This window comes from Falco biarmicus, chromosome 6 (genome assembly GCF_023638135.1).
Source record: "Falco biarmicus isolate bFalBia1 chromosome 6, bFalBia1.pri, whole genome shotgun sequence".
Classification (NCBI taxonomy): Eukaryota; Metazoa; Chordata; class Aves; order Falconiformes; family Falconidae; genus Falco; species Falco biarmicus.
The window spans coordinates 46,277,773-46,294,379 of NC_079293.1; the positions used below are offsets into that span (position 1 = coordinate 46,277,773).

Sequence of the window (16,607 nt, forward strand, 5' to 3'; positions counted from 1 at the left end):
TTCCAGGGATGGGGCATCCACAGCTGCTCTGGGCAACCTGTTCCAGTGCCTCACCACCCTCACAGTAAAGAATTCCTTCCTTCTATCTAATCTAAATCTACCCTCTTTCAGTTTAAAGCCATTCCCCTTGTCCTGTCACTACCAGCCCTTGTAAGAAATCCCTCTCCAGCTTTCTTGCAGGCCACCTTTAGCTACTAGAAGGCTGCTGTAAGGTCTCCCCAGAGCCTTCTCCGGGCTGAACAACTCTGAGCCTGTCTTCACAGGTGAGGTGCTCCAGCTCTCTGATCATCTCTGTGGCCCTCCTCTGGACCCGCTCCAACAGGTCTGTGTCCTTTTTTTGTTGGGGGGGCCCAGAGCTGGACACAGTACTTCAGGTATGGTCTCATGAGAGCAGAGTAGGGGGGCAGAATCACCTCCCTTAACCTGCTGGCCACGTGTCTTTTGATGTAGCCCAGGACACAGTTGGCCTTCTGGGCTGCAAGTGCACATTGCCAGGTCATGCTCAGCTTCTCATCCACCAACATCCCCAAGTCTTTCTCCTCAGGGCTGTCCTGAATTCATTCTCTGCTCAGCCTGTATTTATGCTTGGGATTGCCCCAACCCACATGCAGGACCTTACTTGGAGCCTTGTTGAGCTTCAGGAGGTTCACATGGGCCCACCTCTCAAGCCTGTCAAGGTCCCCTAATACTGTGAACCTAAATCTAATCTGGAGCAGAGGCAGATTTCATTTACACGGTCACTTGTGGATGGGTAAAGATTTTGTGTATGTGGGCAAATATTCCCGCCAAATTCCACTGTCATTATACAAATAGTATGGATTTTAAAAACATCTGTATATTTGACTAAACTTGACCACAAAATGTAAGTGCATTTCCATTTCTCAGTTCTGCTGAAACTATCTGAAGATCTCAAGGTAAAGCATACAAAACTACCAGTCATATGCTGAGTACATAAATTTTCTATCCCTCTTCTTTTTTGCTTTCACACAAATGGAGCTCTACTAATATAATTTTATATTTATGTATGTCATGTTGTGTGTGTACTTACTGTAACTTACATACACAAATAAATGTGTAACTCCTAGAGAGTAACATAAAAAAAAATCTAGGACAGTAATAAATCAATTAAGATGGGTTTTCAACCTAAATGTGGCCACAGGGAAAGAAAAAAAATATTAAAAATTAGCAGAGACTGAGAATCTGGATTTTAATAACCTAATAACATAATTTATGTAACTGACAGGAGAAACAAAAAAGGGAAACTAATTTAGGGTCAGGATGAACACAAACAATGCTTAGCATTAAACAAAACCAAAATAAAACCCACACACAATAGAATGCTTAAGTTCCTCTCATACCAGTGTAGAAGCAGAAAGCTGCCTGGTAAAAGAACAATATACATAAAAATTCAGAGTAGACAAGAAGGTAATTGGCAAGAAAAACCTAGCAAACATTTTTTTTCTGTAAAACACAAGAAGAAAACAGAAAAACCCAACCAAAGTGTCTGGTGTATAACGAAACAAAGACAAACCACTAGACAAGAATTCTCATTTTGACAACAGACTGAAAAAACAGGATGTGGTAGAGAACCTATATTTAAACTACTAGTTTTTGTTGCATTTGAGGAGGAAGGCAACTTGGGGAACTGCAGACTGTTTGTCCTCACCTTGCTCTCTAGAAAGATCACAGAGCACATCCTCTTGGAATCCATTTTCAAGGACAAAAAGGACCAAAAGTTTATCAGGAATATTCTGCTTGGATTCACTAATGTGACAGCCTTTTATGACAAAATTACTGTCTCTGTGGACAAGACTGACTTCAGTATGGCCTTTGATACCATCTCCCAAAGGACCCTCCTCTGGAAGCAGAGAGAACGAAGGCTGGATAAATGGACTGTTACATGGGTTGAAAACTAGCTACACTACCAGTTTCAGACACTAGTAATCAAAGGCTTCATGTCTAGCTAGCAGACTGTAATAGGTGGAATACTCCAGAGATTGTTGATATTTGGGCCCAAACACCTTGAACAACTTCACACAGTCCAGCAGGGTTCTGCAGATCACTGATGGAAACTTTTTGACACAGGTAGCAGAGGAACCAGTGAGGTGAGGTGTGCTCCTGGACCTTGTACTCACAAGAAGGACTGGTTGGGGATGTGAAGGTTGGGGGCAGCCTTGGCTGCAGTGACCATGAGATGGTGGAGTTCAGGATCCTGCATGAAGGAAGCAGGGCAGTAAGTAGGACTGCAACCCTGCACTTCAGGAAAGCCAACTCTGGCCTCTTCGAGGACCTACTTGAAGATGTCCCATGTGCTAGGACTCCTGTACTTAGGGGGTTCCAAGACTGCTGGCTAATATTCCAGCATCACTTCCTCCAAGCTCAAGATAGGATACCTATGAGTGCATACCTATGAGTAAGAAATTGAGCAAAGGGGGCAGAAGGCCTGCATGGATAAGCAAGAAGCTTCTGGCAAATCTCAAACAGAAGAAGTTAAGTTTACAGAATGTTGAAAAAGGGACAGGCCACTTGGAAGGAATATAGGAATGCTGTCAGAACATGCAGGAATACAATAAGGAAGGGTAAGGTCCATTTGGAATTAAATATGGTGAGGGATGTCAGGAACAACAAAAAGACCTTCTTCAAGTACATCAGTAGCAAAAGGATGACTAGGGAAAATGTGGGCCCGCCGCTGAATGAAGTGGGTGCCCTGGTGATGAAGGATACAGAGAAGCCAGAGTTACTGAACGCCTTCTTTCTTTCAGTCTTTACTGCTAAGGCCTCCCCGCAGGAATCCCAGACCTTGGAGGCAAGAGGGGAAGTCTGGAGAAAGGAAGACTTTCCCTTGTTTGAGGAGGATCGAGTTAGAGATCACTTAGGCAAACGTGACACCCACAAATCCATGGGCCCCTATGGGATGCACCCCCAAGTGCTGAGGGAGCTGGCAGATGTTATTGCTAAGCCACCCTCCATCACCTTTGAAAGGTCATGGAGGACAGGAGAGGTGCCTGAGGACTGCACAAAAGCCAATGTCACACCAGTCTTCACAAAGGGCAAGGAGGAGGACCCAGGAAACTACAGGCCTGTCAGCCTTCCCTCCATCCCTGGAAAGGTGATGGAACAGCTTATCCTAGAGGTCAACTCAAACCATGTGGAGGAAAAGAAGGTTATCAGGAGTAGTCAACATGGATTCACCAAGGAGAAATCATGCCTGATCAACCTAACAGTGTTTTATGATGGAATGACTGGCTGGGTAGATGAGGCGGGAGAGAGCAGTGGGTGTTGTCTACCTTGACCTCAGCAAGGCTGCTGACAGTCTCCCATAACATCTTCACACACAAGCTCAGGCAGTGTGGGCTGGATGAGTGGACAGTGAGGTGGGTTGAGAACTGGCTGAACGGCAGAGCTCAGAGGGCTGTGACCAGCAGCACAGTCAGGCTGGAGGCCTGTGGCCAGCGGTGTGCCCCAGGGGTCAGTGCTGGGTCCAGTCCTGTCCAGCTTATCCACCAGTGCCCTGGATGAAGGGACTGAGGGTACCCTCAGCAAGTTTGCTGGTGAGACAAGAACTGGGAGGAGTGGCTGATACAGCAGAGGCTGCGCTGCCATCCAGCGAGACTGGGCAGGATGGAGAGCTGGGCAGAGAGGAACCTAATGAACTTCAACAAAGGCAAGTGTAAAGTCTGGCACCTGGGGAGGAACAGCCCCCTGCACCAGCACAGGCTGGGGCTGACCTGCTGGAAAGCATCCTGTAGAGAAAGACCTGCGAGTTCTGCTGGACAGCAAGCTGACCATGAGCCAGCAGTGTGTCTTGGTGGCCAGAAAGACCAATGGGATGCTGGGGTGCATTAGGAGGAGCATGGCCAGCAGGTCGAGGGAGGTTGTCCTCCCCCTCTACTCTGCCCTGGTGAGGCCCCATCTGGAGTGCTATGTCCAGTTCTGGGCTCCCCAGTTCAAGAGAAACAGGGAACTACTGGAGAGGGTCCAGTAGAGGGCTACAAAGATGATGAGGGGACTGGATCATCTCCCTTGTGAGGAAAGGCTGAGAGAGCTGGGCCTGTTTAGCCTGCAGAAGTCTGCAAGGGGGTCCTACAAATGTCTACACGTATCTTAAGGGTAGAGTGTCAAGACGATGGGGCCAGGCTCTTTTCAATGGTGCCCAGTGACAGGACAAGGGGCAACAGGCACAAACTGCAAAACAGGAATTTCCATCTGAATACAAGGAGAAACTTCTTTAATTTGAGGGTGACTGAGCACTGGAACAGGCTGTCCAGAGAGGCTGTGGTGTCTCCTTCTCTGGAGACATTCAAAACCCGCCTGGATGCAAAACTGTGCAACCTGCTCTGGGTGAACCTGCTTTAGGCAGGGGACTGGACTACATGACCTCCAGAAGTCTCTTGCAATCCCAACCATTTTGTGATCCATTAATGGCACAGATGATGACAGAGAGTGGTCCCTCAGTCAATTCGTGGATGACACTAATGCAGGGAGTGGTTGAGACAAAAAATGGCAGACTTGGTCCAGAGACACTGATAAACTTCAGGTTGGAGACAGCAGAAATGTTAGGAGGCTCAACAAGACGTTCAAATTCTGCAACTTGGGCAGACTTACCCTGTTTCTCATTACAGGTTAGGATGGGAATGGTTAGTGTATTTAACCTGTCATCTTCCATAACCAAGACATTGTGAGTAAGGCAAGCCAGAGCACTGGCCTACATTAGGACTGTGAACAACTGACTTAAGTTATTTTATTATCCTCATCTGTATGGTGCTCATGAGGCCAGATGTAGTGCATCCAATTCTCCCAGAGTTCAAGAAGAATGAAGCAGTTAGGGTCTGGTGTAGAGCTATTAAGATGTTTAGAGACCTAAAACACGCACCCTTTTAAAAGAGGTTGAGGGACGTGTGCTTGTTTTCGATTGGCAAGCAGGAAGCTAAGGGTGTCTAACAAAGGCCTATAACTTTTTGGAGAAGCATTAAAAAGATGGCAAAGGTAAATGCTCCTCAGTAGTGCCACACAATATATAAAAGGACAATGGTGACAAACTAAAAGTTGAAGGTTTAGACTGGGCATTACAGAAAACCCTTTCAGCAGGAGGTGGTGCAGCACTGCAACTGGGCCTCAGCTCAGCTGTGAGGTGTCCATCTTTTGATGTTTCCAAAGCCATTCCTGATCCAGCCCATGGGAACTGTCCTGCTTCAAGTGGGAGGCTAGTCTAGACTACCTTCAGAGGTCCCTTTCATCCAAATTTTCCATAAAGAATGTCTAAAAAGCATCAACCTGAAGAAGTGTAATCCGGTCTGTAAGCCTGTCCTCTGTCTCTTCCACCAAACCAACAGTGGGGATGCTACCTTCAACAGACTCCAGCTGTTTAGTAAGTTCCTGGTAATCTTCATCCAGGTGCATCCAGGTCTGCAAGCACAAATTATCCATGTATATGATAAGTATTGAATCTAAGTATCTATAATTTTTATTACTTACTTTTTCAATCTGAAATCCTATAGCTGCATGGTTGCTAATGTACAGAAATAACAGTACAAATATCCAGTGAACCTATGATAAGACACCTTCTCTACGTCAAGCTCAACTTTTGATTACAACACATGGATAAAACTGTCATGTTCTCCTTGTTAGCTAAAGCTAAGCAGCTCTTAAACTTCAAGGAACACAAATTGTGTCACCTGAAGATCACTGCAGTTAAATAGCAAAGATTACACATAGTCTATCAGTGCCTTGTGTGTATGACAAAAAGCACTGACATCCATCAATTCTGTCCAAGCACCAGGAAACCACCATCATAGAATATCCTGGTGGTTAATCACAACGGCAGTACAGAAAAGACCAGAGAAATTCTCACCTCTAGAATGTATTCCAGCTCCACACCTCGTTTATGAGCCAGTTTTAATATAGCTGAAGCTTGTGTCATTAGCTCTGAATGTGACTGAGTCTCCTTCAAGAGGGCAAAGCTACTCATCTTTCTAAAGAGTGTTTCCGTCAGGATCATGTGAGACTCCAACCCCTGAAAATATTCCTGAGAAATTTGGGTGTGAGGGACAGGGTAAAGACAGAATATAAAATAGAAACTGTAATTGTTACTCAATTCACTACTACTAAAATGACATTTTAAGATGACAGCAGTACAATCAAGTATCTGTAGACACAGAATTAGGTAAACTTTTACCTCCACCAACATCTCATAAAATCTAGCACACAATTTTAAGAAGGACAATGGCCTTTTTAAAGAAAGAAAAAAGTCATTCTTTCCACACAAATTCTACCCAAACTCTCATTCCATAAACAAAAATAGCATAAATTAGATATATACCACCAAAAAAAACCCTGTCTAGTAAAAAACCATGGAAAAATTATGTTATATTTTGTGGGTGTTATTAGCAAACAAATTTCTGTTTGAAAAAAATAAAGTGGTGGATGAAATTGCTCTGTAGCATAACAGGACAAGAATAATAACTTGTTATTAGAATAAGGAAGAAAATGCAATCTACTCGGGTTCACCTTCAACAGAGCATTTCAAAGTCATTCAGTCAGAACAGTTAATGGATTCCAATTTAAAATACGGTAAGGTTTAATATATCCTGATTTAATACTGGTCCACCATTCTGAAAAGCTCCTGAACCTTTAGGAACAGAAGGTTAGCAATTTGCTGTGTTCAAGCTTACGATCGTGATTAGTCCTGAAATATGTCACAGGTTTTTACCTTATGTTTGTCAAGTAGTGATCGAACCTCTTCCTTAGAACCAACAATCATTTTCTGATGACCAGCCATCTTCTCTTGGCCTGTTTCTACCAGGTCAGCCAGGTCCTGCAAAGCCCGTTCATACTGCCTCTTAAGAGCCAGATTCTGATTCAGGTCACTCCGTCTGGATCCAATGATCATCATCAACTCATCATACTTATCCTTAGGGGCAAAGAGCAGCAATATTTTTATATGTAATTCTTATTTCACGACCTACACATATTTTCCTAGAAGCAACCTTACTGTCCCTACAGTGAGTACTAGCAGAATAATATCCATTCCCAGCTCAAAAAGACTGTGCAGATATACTGACTTCATTGATAAATTAACAACTCGCCATTTAAAGAAAGAAAAAACAAGCAAGACCTGCCACTCTTTCAAAGTGCATGCATTTGGGAACAAAGTTAGCAGAATCTCAAAGGCTTGCTTTATACAGCAAAGAAGTAGGGTTATTAGGCTTATATTATCAAGAACCAGACTACTGTGTGGCTACAGCACACTGCAGATGCTGTTTACACTTTGCTTCTTATAATACAGAAGGTTGGACGGATTCCATCATGGCTACAGGCTATAGGCATCTGAAAGCCAGATTTTTTTCCCTCCCCTGCCCCAGCAGCTTACTGGTAACAAGCTAGATACATACAACTTGTAGTAAAAACCAAACCAGGCCTAAAATTGCAATATCATACTTTATATAGAGCAGTAAAGCATACAAAAAGCACAGTGTGTATTTCACAGTGTGACCACACTGCCAAATTACAAATGAGCCAAAAGGAAGAATCTCATCATCTCTTGTGTTCTATTACTCATCTTGTATATCTCAACTATAAAAGTGAGAACAACCTGCAGATGCTTTTCTTCACCTGAACAGGATTACTTTCCTGTTTTGGTTTTGAGAATTGTATTCTCAGAACATATATCTGACTGTGAGGATAAGCCCATACTTTTGATAAAGACATCTAGACACTAAAAAAACCAAAGTATCTATAAGACCACCCAGTGCTACAGCAAAGCACCCACCCTCAGACTGCAGCTGACTCCCCTAGCATTAAAGATAAAATTGTGAGAAACAGAACTGTCAAAAAAAGCAAAAGGAAGGCTTTTCTAAGACTGAAATCAAGGGGAGTGGGATATCTACACATAACCTGACAGGAAAAAAAACCCAGCAGGAGGCTCCAAGAACAAATGGATAAAGAACTGGACAAAAGACACACTTGCACAAACTCTTAGCCATTCATTTTTACTTGAGATAACCATTTCGTTCACTTAATAAGTTTATGGTCTATTTTAAGCTGTCTTCTTTGCTTCCAATTTATTATCATGTCATTATAAAGGGTAAAATTCAGTTGTAAACCTTCTTGATCTCTCCTTAAGCATTCCCCTGCATCAGCACCAAACTGCTCACAGGAGTTTCAACAGCCTTATAGAAGTTCTGGCTCAATTGCCCACATGTATCTACTTCAGAGAGTCCTACTACTTAGGTGTGTTCAAAATCAAATCTATCTTAAGGTATGCAGGAACATGAGAGGTATTCTAGTAAAAGTAGAACACTTCCAGTTTAAGGTCACACTGAGCTATCTATCCCATTTAATCCCTCTCTCTCACTTTCTTTACAAATATTATTATTATTATTAACAACAACAGATGTGAGAGAGAAGTAAACCCCAGAACATGAGACACTGGTAAGAACAAGGGTCAACCTTCAGCAGACATTTATGTTTACATGCTTAACTTTATTTGTTTGAACAGGAAGTCAACAAGACCTGAAAGAAAACATGTTTCCATATGCTTTTATGCTTACCACTGCTAATAATAGATGTTAGAAAATCTGAAAATGCAAAAGTAGAAAAACTACATGAATCAGATAGAAAATAATCTTTTATACACACTGAAATGCTTTTAAACATGCTTTCCTAAACTGTATAATGAACATTAAAAAGGAGCATACTAATACCTTTGATATCACCAGACAGGTCTAGGATGGAACTTATGAACCATACCTGGATCTTAGACAGCTCTTGCACAGAAGGCTGGTCAATTTGTAGCTTGTCTACACGCTTCTTTAATTCGTTGATTCCGACATCTAGTTCCTTCAAATCTTCCTCTGCCTGCAGTATGACCTGTATTTGAAAATTACATCATTTATTTTCAAGGTCCAGTAACAGTGCTGTAGTTGCCATACATTCAGTCCTTCAATCTGCTCAAATTTAAAGGACACTATAAAGTATTAATTCAAAGCTGAGAGAGCCCAGCTTGTTTCTTAAATACAATATGGCATTATTATTTTAATAACAAGCTGGTTTAGTATCATACACAGTCAAGTTCCATGTTTTTAATTACATAGTAGAGTCATAAAAGGACTATTAGTTATTCTAACACCTTCTTTTAAAGCATTCTTTTTATTAACACTTGTTCCTGTCATATCTGAGCACCAAGCAACCAACCATCACAGCAGAAGACATACACCATAGCAAAGAGCTGTGCATAGTTCCCTTTCAGGACCAGGACAGGAAGAGGTGATAACTTGATTTTTTTCCAATGGAAGCTACAAGCTTTTGTAGGTCTTTCAACCTAGAAGCCTCTACTGAAGTAACGCATGCAAATTGTAACAAAGCTAAAAGCACAAGGTAGACTCCTGTAGTTAAAGTCCTTTGTTAAGGCCCTGTCTTGGAAACTGCTTATCCAAATATGCTTAAACTATGTATGTGAGTAGAGCACCTGACTACCAGTAGTGCAGAACACACACAATAAAGTCACTAAACTTACACTTCACGCACCTAAGTTACCTGGCTGATTAAGGGCCTTATTTCTACTTTCCTAATAACATGTTGAACAAACAGCAATGCTTTTAAATTTGAATGTTTTATCAGGCAAGGTAGATGTTCAGAAACAAATCAATTCAGTTGCTTTTTGCTACCACATTGTTTTCCTATTTGGTAGCTGAATTAATCATACAAGAGATAAATTTATGCCAATCTTTTGCATCGTGGAAGACAGAAAAGAAAGACATGTCATGCCAGCTCTCTTATTCATACAGGAGCCTCAAAATTCTTCAGAATTTGATTATCAGGTATATAAAGCCCAGTATTTATGTCTAGCTGAAGGATGAGTCTCCCTCTCAGTCACCTCCTGGCATCAGACATCAGTAGCTCTTGAGTAACAAGAAACCTCTGCAGAATGTAGCCCTTAGCACACTTCATTCACTTTCCTCATTGGCAAAACAGAAACAAGAAAAATATTTTGCCCTATTAATAACTAATTATTCATCAGGCAATTCCTGATGAAGAAAAAACAATTATTGCCTTAAATTAAAATGACTAACAATCAAGACATTACTATAAAACAGTGCAGAAGAAGGTGCCTTTGTTTTTAATAAAGTGTAAAAGAAACAATTTAGCTAAAGATTAGACTTTTTTTAGTTCACTAAAGTGTTCTTTCTTTCAAATACTGCCCAATGTGTATGCATAACTAGGTCAGCTGAAGAGATAAGACTGACACTTTGTGCTGTTTGGTTTTGGGTTTTGGGTTTTTTTTATTTATAAACATGTGTAGTACACTCTTGGAAGTACTAATTTTCACACTTTATGTGAACACATATGTTCTCCCATAAAAAGCAACTGTTCTCTAGAGTCTTTAATACTTTGAATAGAAATTTTACCTCTTCCCCCCTCCCCAGGTAACAGACATTTGGCAATACCTGCATTTGTTCTGTTTCTGGTCTGTCAACTGCCTCTGCTAGTTTCTGCAGGACTAAGTATTTGTTTTCAGCCACTGACATAAACAGGAGCTTCAGATCATTCTACAGGAGACAACAACAAATTATAGCCAAGCACAGCACAAACCAACTGGAAAATATTTTATGTTCCAAAAGCACTGTAAAACATTATAATGTTATTATGTCAGCACTACAGCATAAAAATTTTCAACATTGAAAGCATCATAATTAGCCAAAGCAAAACATACATCACTGAAAATCCATAACTGGGTATGTATGAGCTAAAAGCTAAAGCAACTCCTATTCAAAACATAATCTGTGAACACTCTTCTGCTTTTGCCTTCCAATTAGATAAATAATTTAGTAAGGGTTATTAGCTTCATTTAACAAAACTGTGTTATTCTTGTGTAATTTATTTAACCACATACACTTGTAAAAAAGCTAGGTTTTACTTTTCAAGACAAGCTTTTTTCATCACAAACTTGAGCAAATATAGCAAAGTAGTAAACAATGCTTCAACATATTACAGGGCTAACTATACATGACAGCTTTTAGAGTACCTTATCAGACTAGACACATAAATATTACACTTTACAATTTTTCCAAGCTACAATCAAGTATTCTTTTTTTTTTCATGCATTCACCTCAACAGAAAAATATCAGCACATTATTCTAAGACTTTCAGCATTATATAGAGGGTGCATTACTGATTTTTTTTGCAATAATTCTTTTAAATACCAAATGTTAATGGTGTAACAATAATGCACAGGATTCTAATCAACATGTCTGCTTTCTTCAGCAAAGGAAGGTCTTTCATTGGAAAATGTTGAATATTTTTTTCCTATCTGCTGCAGAGGAAAGGTTATGGAGTTTGGAGAGAAATCCTGAGCAACAACCTATGAAACGATGATCCTAACCTAACGACACCAGGGATTTATTTATCCTTTTTTTGTTGTAATTTGTTTTTTCAATAGTACTAAACCATACTAGAGGCCTTATATGATAATAATAGTAGACAAGGTAGAGACCAAGTAAGATGTAAAAGCATTTTTGAACTCTGAAAAGATTTCTAAAAGTGCACATTTCTGTACTATCTTCATTTTTTCTGCTTCGCCCAACACAGACAGCTTGTGATACAAGCTCTTATACAGTAACGGGATAGCTTAAAGATGGTCCAAAAGGTTGGAATCATTATTCTGTTTTCTATCTTATCCCAGCTAATAAAAACAATGTTCTCTATCATTTATGAAATTATAAGATGGATAGAGTGGAACTCTAAGTTGATTTTGCGTTTGATAACAGATGTCCACAACTTCCTTTTATGTTTATATGCCACCAGGGTGAGAAAGCACGGGATGAATGATCACTTTACAATAACTGCATGAATTGCAGAAGGCCTGTAGCAGAGAGTTTAAATTTTGGATCACGACTTGGGTGCCAAGTTTTGCATAGCCTAAGTACAAGTTTGATTTTCTAGTAAAAACCTGTGATAATCTTGTGCTTTTGATTTGGTACCAAAAATTCTCATTGCTTTGAGAATCACATCCTTTATATCCCCACTTGACATGTACCCCTGTTACTGCCTTCACATGGGCATCATACCTTGAAAGTCACTATTTGCTGGAGCCGTTCTTTCATCTGATGGCATCTCTGGTTTACTACTGACTCCAGTAAGGTCAGCCTTCTCAGGAGACTATCCAAAGTGTGTTCTATAATATCCCTATTATCACCACTCTCAGGAAATATCTGAGCAAATAAATTCTGGTTCTTCTCCATTTCTTCAGTTACGTCTTTGATTTCTTTGGCGAGAGACTGATTTTGTAGAAAACAAAGCAAAGTGATAATCAGACACTCTGGAAAGCAGGCAGACATGTTACTGTAACCATTGGCAGTGCATTGTATCTGCAGTGATACAGTGGCTTTTTCACACACAACAAAGTTGTGCAGCTGTAGTATTTCTGATAGTAAAAAGACTCCAGACTGCTATGAGGAAAACAAGTGCTGGAACAAAATGATGTAGAATCATAGTATCATAGAATGGTTAGGTTGGAAAGGACCTTTAAAGGTCATCTAGTTTAACTGAACTGCAATAAGCAGGGACATCTTCACCTAGATCAGCTTGCTCAGTCCCACTCAACCTAATGTTTCTAGGGATGGAGCATTTACCACCTTGTCTGGGCAACATGTTCCCGTGTTTCACCACTCTCATAAAAATTTTCTTCCTTATTTCTAATCTGAATCTAAACTCTTTTAGTTTAAAACCATTAGCCCTCATCCTATCGCCATCCCCCCTAGCTCCCTCCCTTCCCCTCCCTCTTCCCCACCCCCAACTTCCATGTTGATGAATTTGTACTGTTTCTATATCCCAGATCAGTCTTCCCTCTTTTCCACTTCATTTCAATTTCAACAGTGTGGTGTTTGCTAATACTTAGCAAAGAAGTGAAACAAAAGGCTCTATGTTTAGTTCTCTTTTGACCAGGCAAAATTTGCATCAGTGCTGCTTTCTGCAACATTCCCTACACAATCAGTGAAGTTACTTCTACCAGTAGCAGAATACTGCAACTACATAGAGATTATGACAGTGACATGTCACTCATCCAGGATGCTAATATTTACTTTCTAAACACTATGTAAAATGCACCCTTTACTGGCAATTTAAAGAAAGTCATATTCATGGATTCCTTACCTCTTGCTTGCAGAGGTATGTTTCTGTTTCTTCCTCTGGCAACAGAGGTGTAGCAACAAAGACCTGCTTTTCCACACCATCCAGCCACACAGATGTGGCTGTGACACCATCATACAGCTTCTGTTCAAGATGCACGCTCTCCTCCACCCGTCCAGCCTGGGCGATAGGAACCAGAGAAGTCCAGAGCAGAAGCACAAAATACTCTTTCTAATGTCTAATATTTGGGAAAGGGCTGGATTTTCAGGTGGGAGCTAGAGTTTTCAGTGTAAATGTTACTCTGGATAGATGTAGAGGATAGGTGTAAAGCCAACTGAAATGTTACCTCAGATGACACTTCTTCAAGGGCCTGATTCAATTCAACCAATACTGGTGACACTAAGGATTTATCTTCATCCTGTCTTTCCTCCTTATACAAAGGCATTCCAGGTATCAGTCTGTTTGGTCTGCTATAAAGCTGCTGAGAGAAAATTACTGATTAGGATGCTTCTACCATATACAGGACATAAAATTCAGCTACACAGATTCTACTGCTGACTGAGGATACCACCAAACAATGTTCATGATCCTCCCTCGATTGTTCTGTCATGAATATCTTGAATAGAAGATTGCTTAACAAGAGGTTTACTAGAAGTGCGGGATAAATGCCTGTGGCCAGAATTAGCACTGACTTGTTTTTACCAAAAGAGTTATTAATTACTGTTGAATAAATACAAGACATTAAGAACTCTGGAAGATGATTTTAATGTAGTGTAACATAAAGAATAGTGGGCCTGGGTCCATTGACAATAAAATGAAGGATGTATGTTAATATAGATCTTGAAATGTCTCTGGTTTAGTTGATTAACCCCTGTTCCTTTCAGTAAAATTTCTGTGGCTGAAATCACTTGCTTCTTTGTCACATACCCACTAAGATCAAGAATTGAATGTAACCCTTAAATTCAAACTGAAAATACCAGTTTTTCCTCTAAGTTGTTACCAGAGTACTGGTCAATTCCAGAGGGATGATTTGTTAAGAGAATTACCTGGGTTAGATTAGTAGTTCAAAATTTTGAACTTTCTTCCTTTCTAGTTTATTCACCTGAATGGTAGTGCAATTGAAACTACTTTGAACAAGAGTGATGCTAGTGCCATTGTTTAATAGTTTTTAAAGATTTCACAAAAGTAAATTGTTCCATATTCTTTGCATTAACTACATCATCTTAATGCATCCACTATGCACATAATGTATCTCATGTTGTGACAACCGCTTTCATAGAGAAAATGCAAAGAGAAATTAAAAATAGCTACCAGATGTTCATGTTCCAAAGCCTTTTGGAGCAGTCTTTGCTTGGTATTGAATTCCTGGTTCAGGCTTTCCCATTTCACCTTCATCTGTTCTTCAGATGGTGGTTTCTCACCTTCCAAGGCTAATTCCTCAGAGAGTGTATCAAGTTTCTCACTGAACAGGAAGATGCATAAAGGTTTAACAAATACAAAAGTTCAACTGCATAAGGTGCTTATTTCCTCTTTCAGTTAGGAAATACTATATTTAAAGTGGTACTTTTTAAAGCTTTGACTTGGGTTTGGGGTTTTTTTTGGATAGTAAGACGAAGGCTGGTTTGTAACAGAGAGTTGTTCTTGCCAGATGGGATAAAATGCACTTTCTAAGAAACTGTTTAGAGTTGCAAGTACCCATATTAAGTAAAAAAAAAAAACCAAAACAAACCTGACTGAATATACACTACATTGAAATGTAACCCTTAAACAAGCTTTACTTCAAAGCACAAAAGAAAATATTTTATCTGACTTCTTCCTGACCTCCTCTCTCAAAATGCCAGACATACCCTGATATTTTAATGCAGTACAAGACTATGAGTTTAGCTTTGGTAAACAGTTTTTTTCTGTTTGATTTTTTTTTTGTGTTTGTTTCTATAGTATAACATCATGTGACAGAAGGAAGCCTCAAACAGAAGGAGATAGGTACTTTCTGGCATTATAATAGAAAATCACATTGAATTAACACAAATGCTGAGGAAAAGTACCTACTGAGTCTAGCTTACATTCCCTATGCATAAGTCTTGGTTCTGCCCCTTCATGAACTACCTTCATGTTCTAGACTTTGGCATGCTGGAGTAGCCACAAAAATGCTCACTACTACTGAGATACATCAAGGAAGTATTTTAACTGAACAATTGACTGCTCCTTGATTCTCAAGCAGGTAATGTTCACCCTGGCCTCCTCTTCCCTAGACCCTGAGCTTCTCACTCCCTGAAGGTCCTCATCAGCAGAAGACAGTAGGTTTCTTCTGCCTTCTCTAGGGCAGAAGTCTCTCCCAGTCAGAGCTGAGGCTTTTATAGACATCTCTTTCCTCCAAAATGGGAAAGTGTGCAAGAAAATAGACCAGAGATGAAAGTTGAAATACACAAGGCCTCAAAAAGAAAAATATTTACTAACTGCAGGAAAAATAAAATTAAGCAATGAGTATCTCATCTGGGAAGTTCTAGTGACAAAGGCAGACAAGGTATTAGAGATCAGCTATGATTCACACAGCAATGCTGGACCATGAAGCTATATTAACTGATCCACTGTTTGTCTAATAAATCCTACTAGTTTCTAATTTTAATGTGATGCTTGATAGGTGATCTGTTAGCACGAAACAGTTTGTGTAGCTATATTATCAGACCTCTGAGTTATATGCCAGGACTCCAGTATCCTAGGTGCAATATAAAAATGGAAAAAAAATATTAGAGGATTATATGCAGAAGAGGGATGTAAACATAAGGTTGACAAAGCACAGTTACATAAATTTACTTCACAGAAGAACACATGAAAGCACACCTTGTACACAGGCCTTCTGGAGCACCTTGCTGTGTTAGGATTTCTTCTCCACGGCATGCTACTGACCGAAGTAGATTCTTCTGCTCTTCTAGTTCTTGTTCCAGCTCCTAGCATAGCAAGTTACAAAACCCAAAACAAACCTCAAACAGATTGTTTTTGTCTGTCATGCAATGGCTGAGCTATTTCTGATATGGCTGGCTTGAGCATCAAAAGCAGTGCAAAATCTCCACTGAGGGACACAGAAAAATTGGGTACGTAAACTGGGTTGTTGAACTACTTGACTAATGCCATGCAGTTTCTGGAACCTAACCTAGTGAGGATGTCTGCGTATCATACAACCCAATATACCTTGCAATCTGTGTATCCTTGCTTCTATAAAGACAATGTTGATTACTATTCTGAGCAAATACCATCATCTCCTTGGAATAACTTCAAGGGTTGATTCAATTCAATTCTACTAATGGACAATGGAATGATTAAGTGAGCTGACCATGGTCACCCAGGACCTCTACCCTGCCTGGCTTTCACAGATATAAAACCGTGAGCTCATATGCACCATTGCAAAAGCACCGAGTAAGATTTCAGTGGAAATACTAACAAGAATGGCTCAGCTACAGTGGTAAGCACAATCGAAACATGGG

General features: G+C 40.2%; 1 protein-coding gene across 15 annotated transcripts in view; it reads right to left on the reverse strand.

The window, feature by feature from the left end:
- Positions 1-16,607, reverse strand: part of SYNE1 (spectrin repeat containing nuclear envelope protein 1) — a 316,992-nt gene that overhangs the window by 70,682 nt on the left and 229,703 nt on the right. For 14 of the 15 annotated variants that reach the window (XM_056344229.1, XM_056344228.1, XM_056344232.1 and 11 more), the window contains 10 exons: positions 15,967-16,073; positions 14,437-14,587; positions 13,472-13,606; positions 13,150-13,305; positions 12,066-12,275; positions 10,446-10,547; positions 8,749-8,868; positions 6,710-6,910; positions 5,852-6,025; positions 5,275-5,406 (listed from right to left, as the gene is read on the reverse strand). In XM_056344229.1, coding sequence (XP_056200204.1) covers positions 5,275-5,406; positions 5,852-6,025; positions 6,710-6,910; positions 8,749-8,868; positions 10,446-10,547; positions 12,066-12,275; positions 13,150-13,305; positions 13,472-13,606; positions 14,437-14,587; positions 15,967-16,073 — 1,488 coding nt within the window. The remainder of the gene's footprint in view (positions 1-5,274; positions 5,407-5,851; positions 6,026-6,709; positions 6,911-8,748; positions 8,869-10,445; positions 10,548-12,065; positions 12,276-13,149; positions 13,306-13,471; positions 13,607-14,436; positions 14,588-15,966; positions 16,074-16,607) is intronic. The other variant, XM_056344221.1, reaches the window with a different exon arrangement.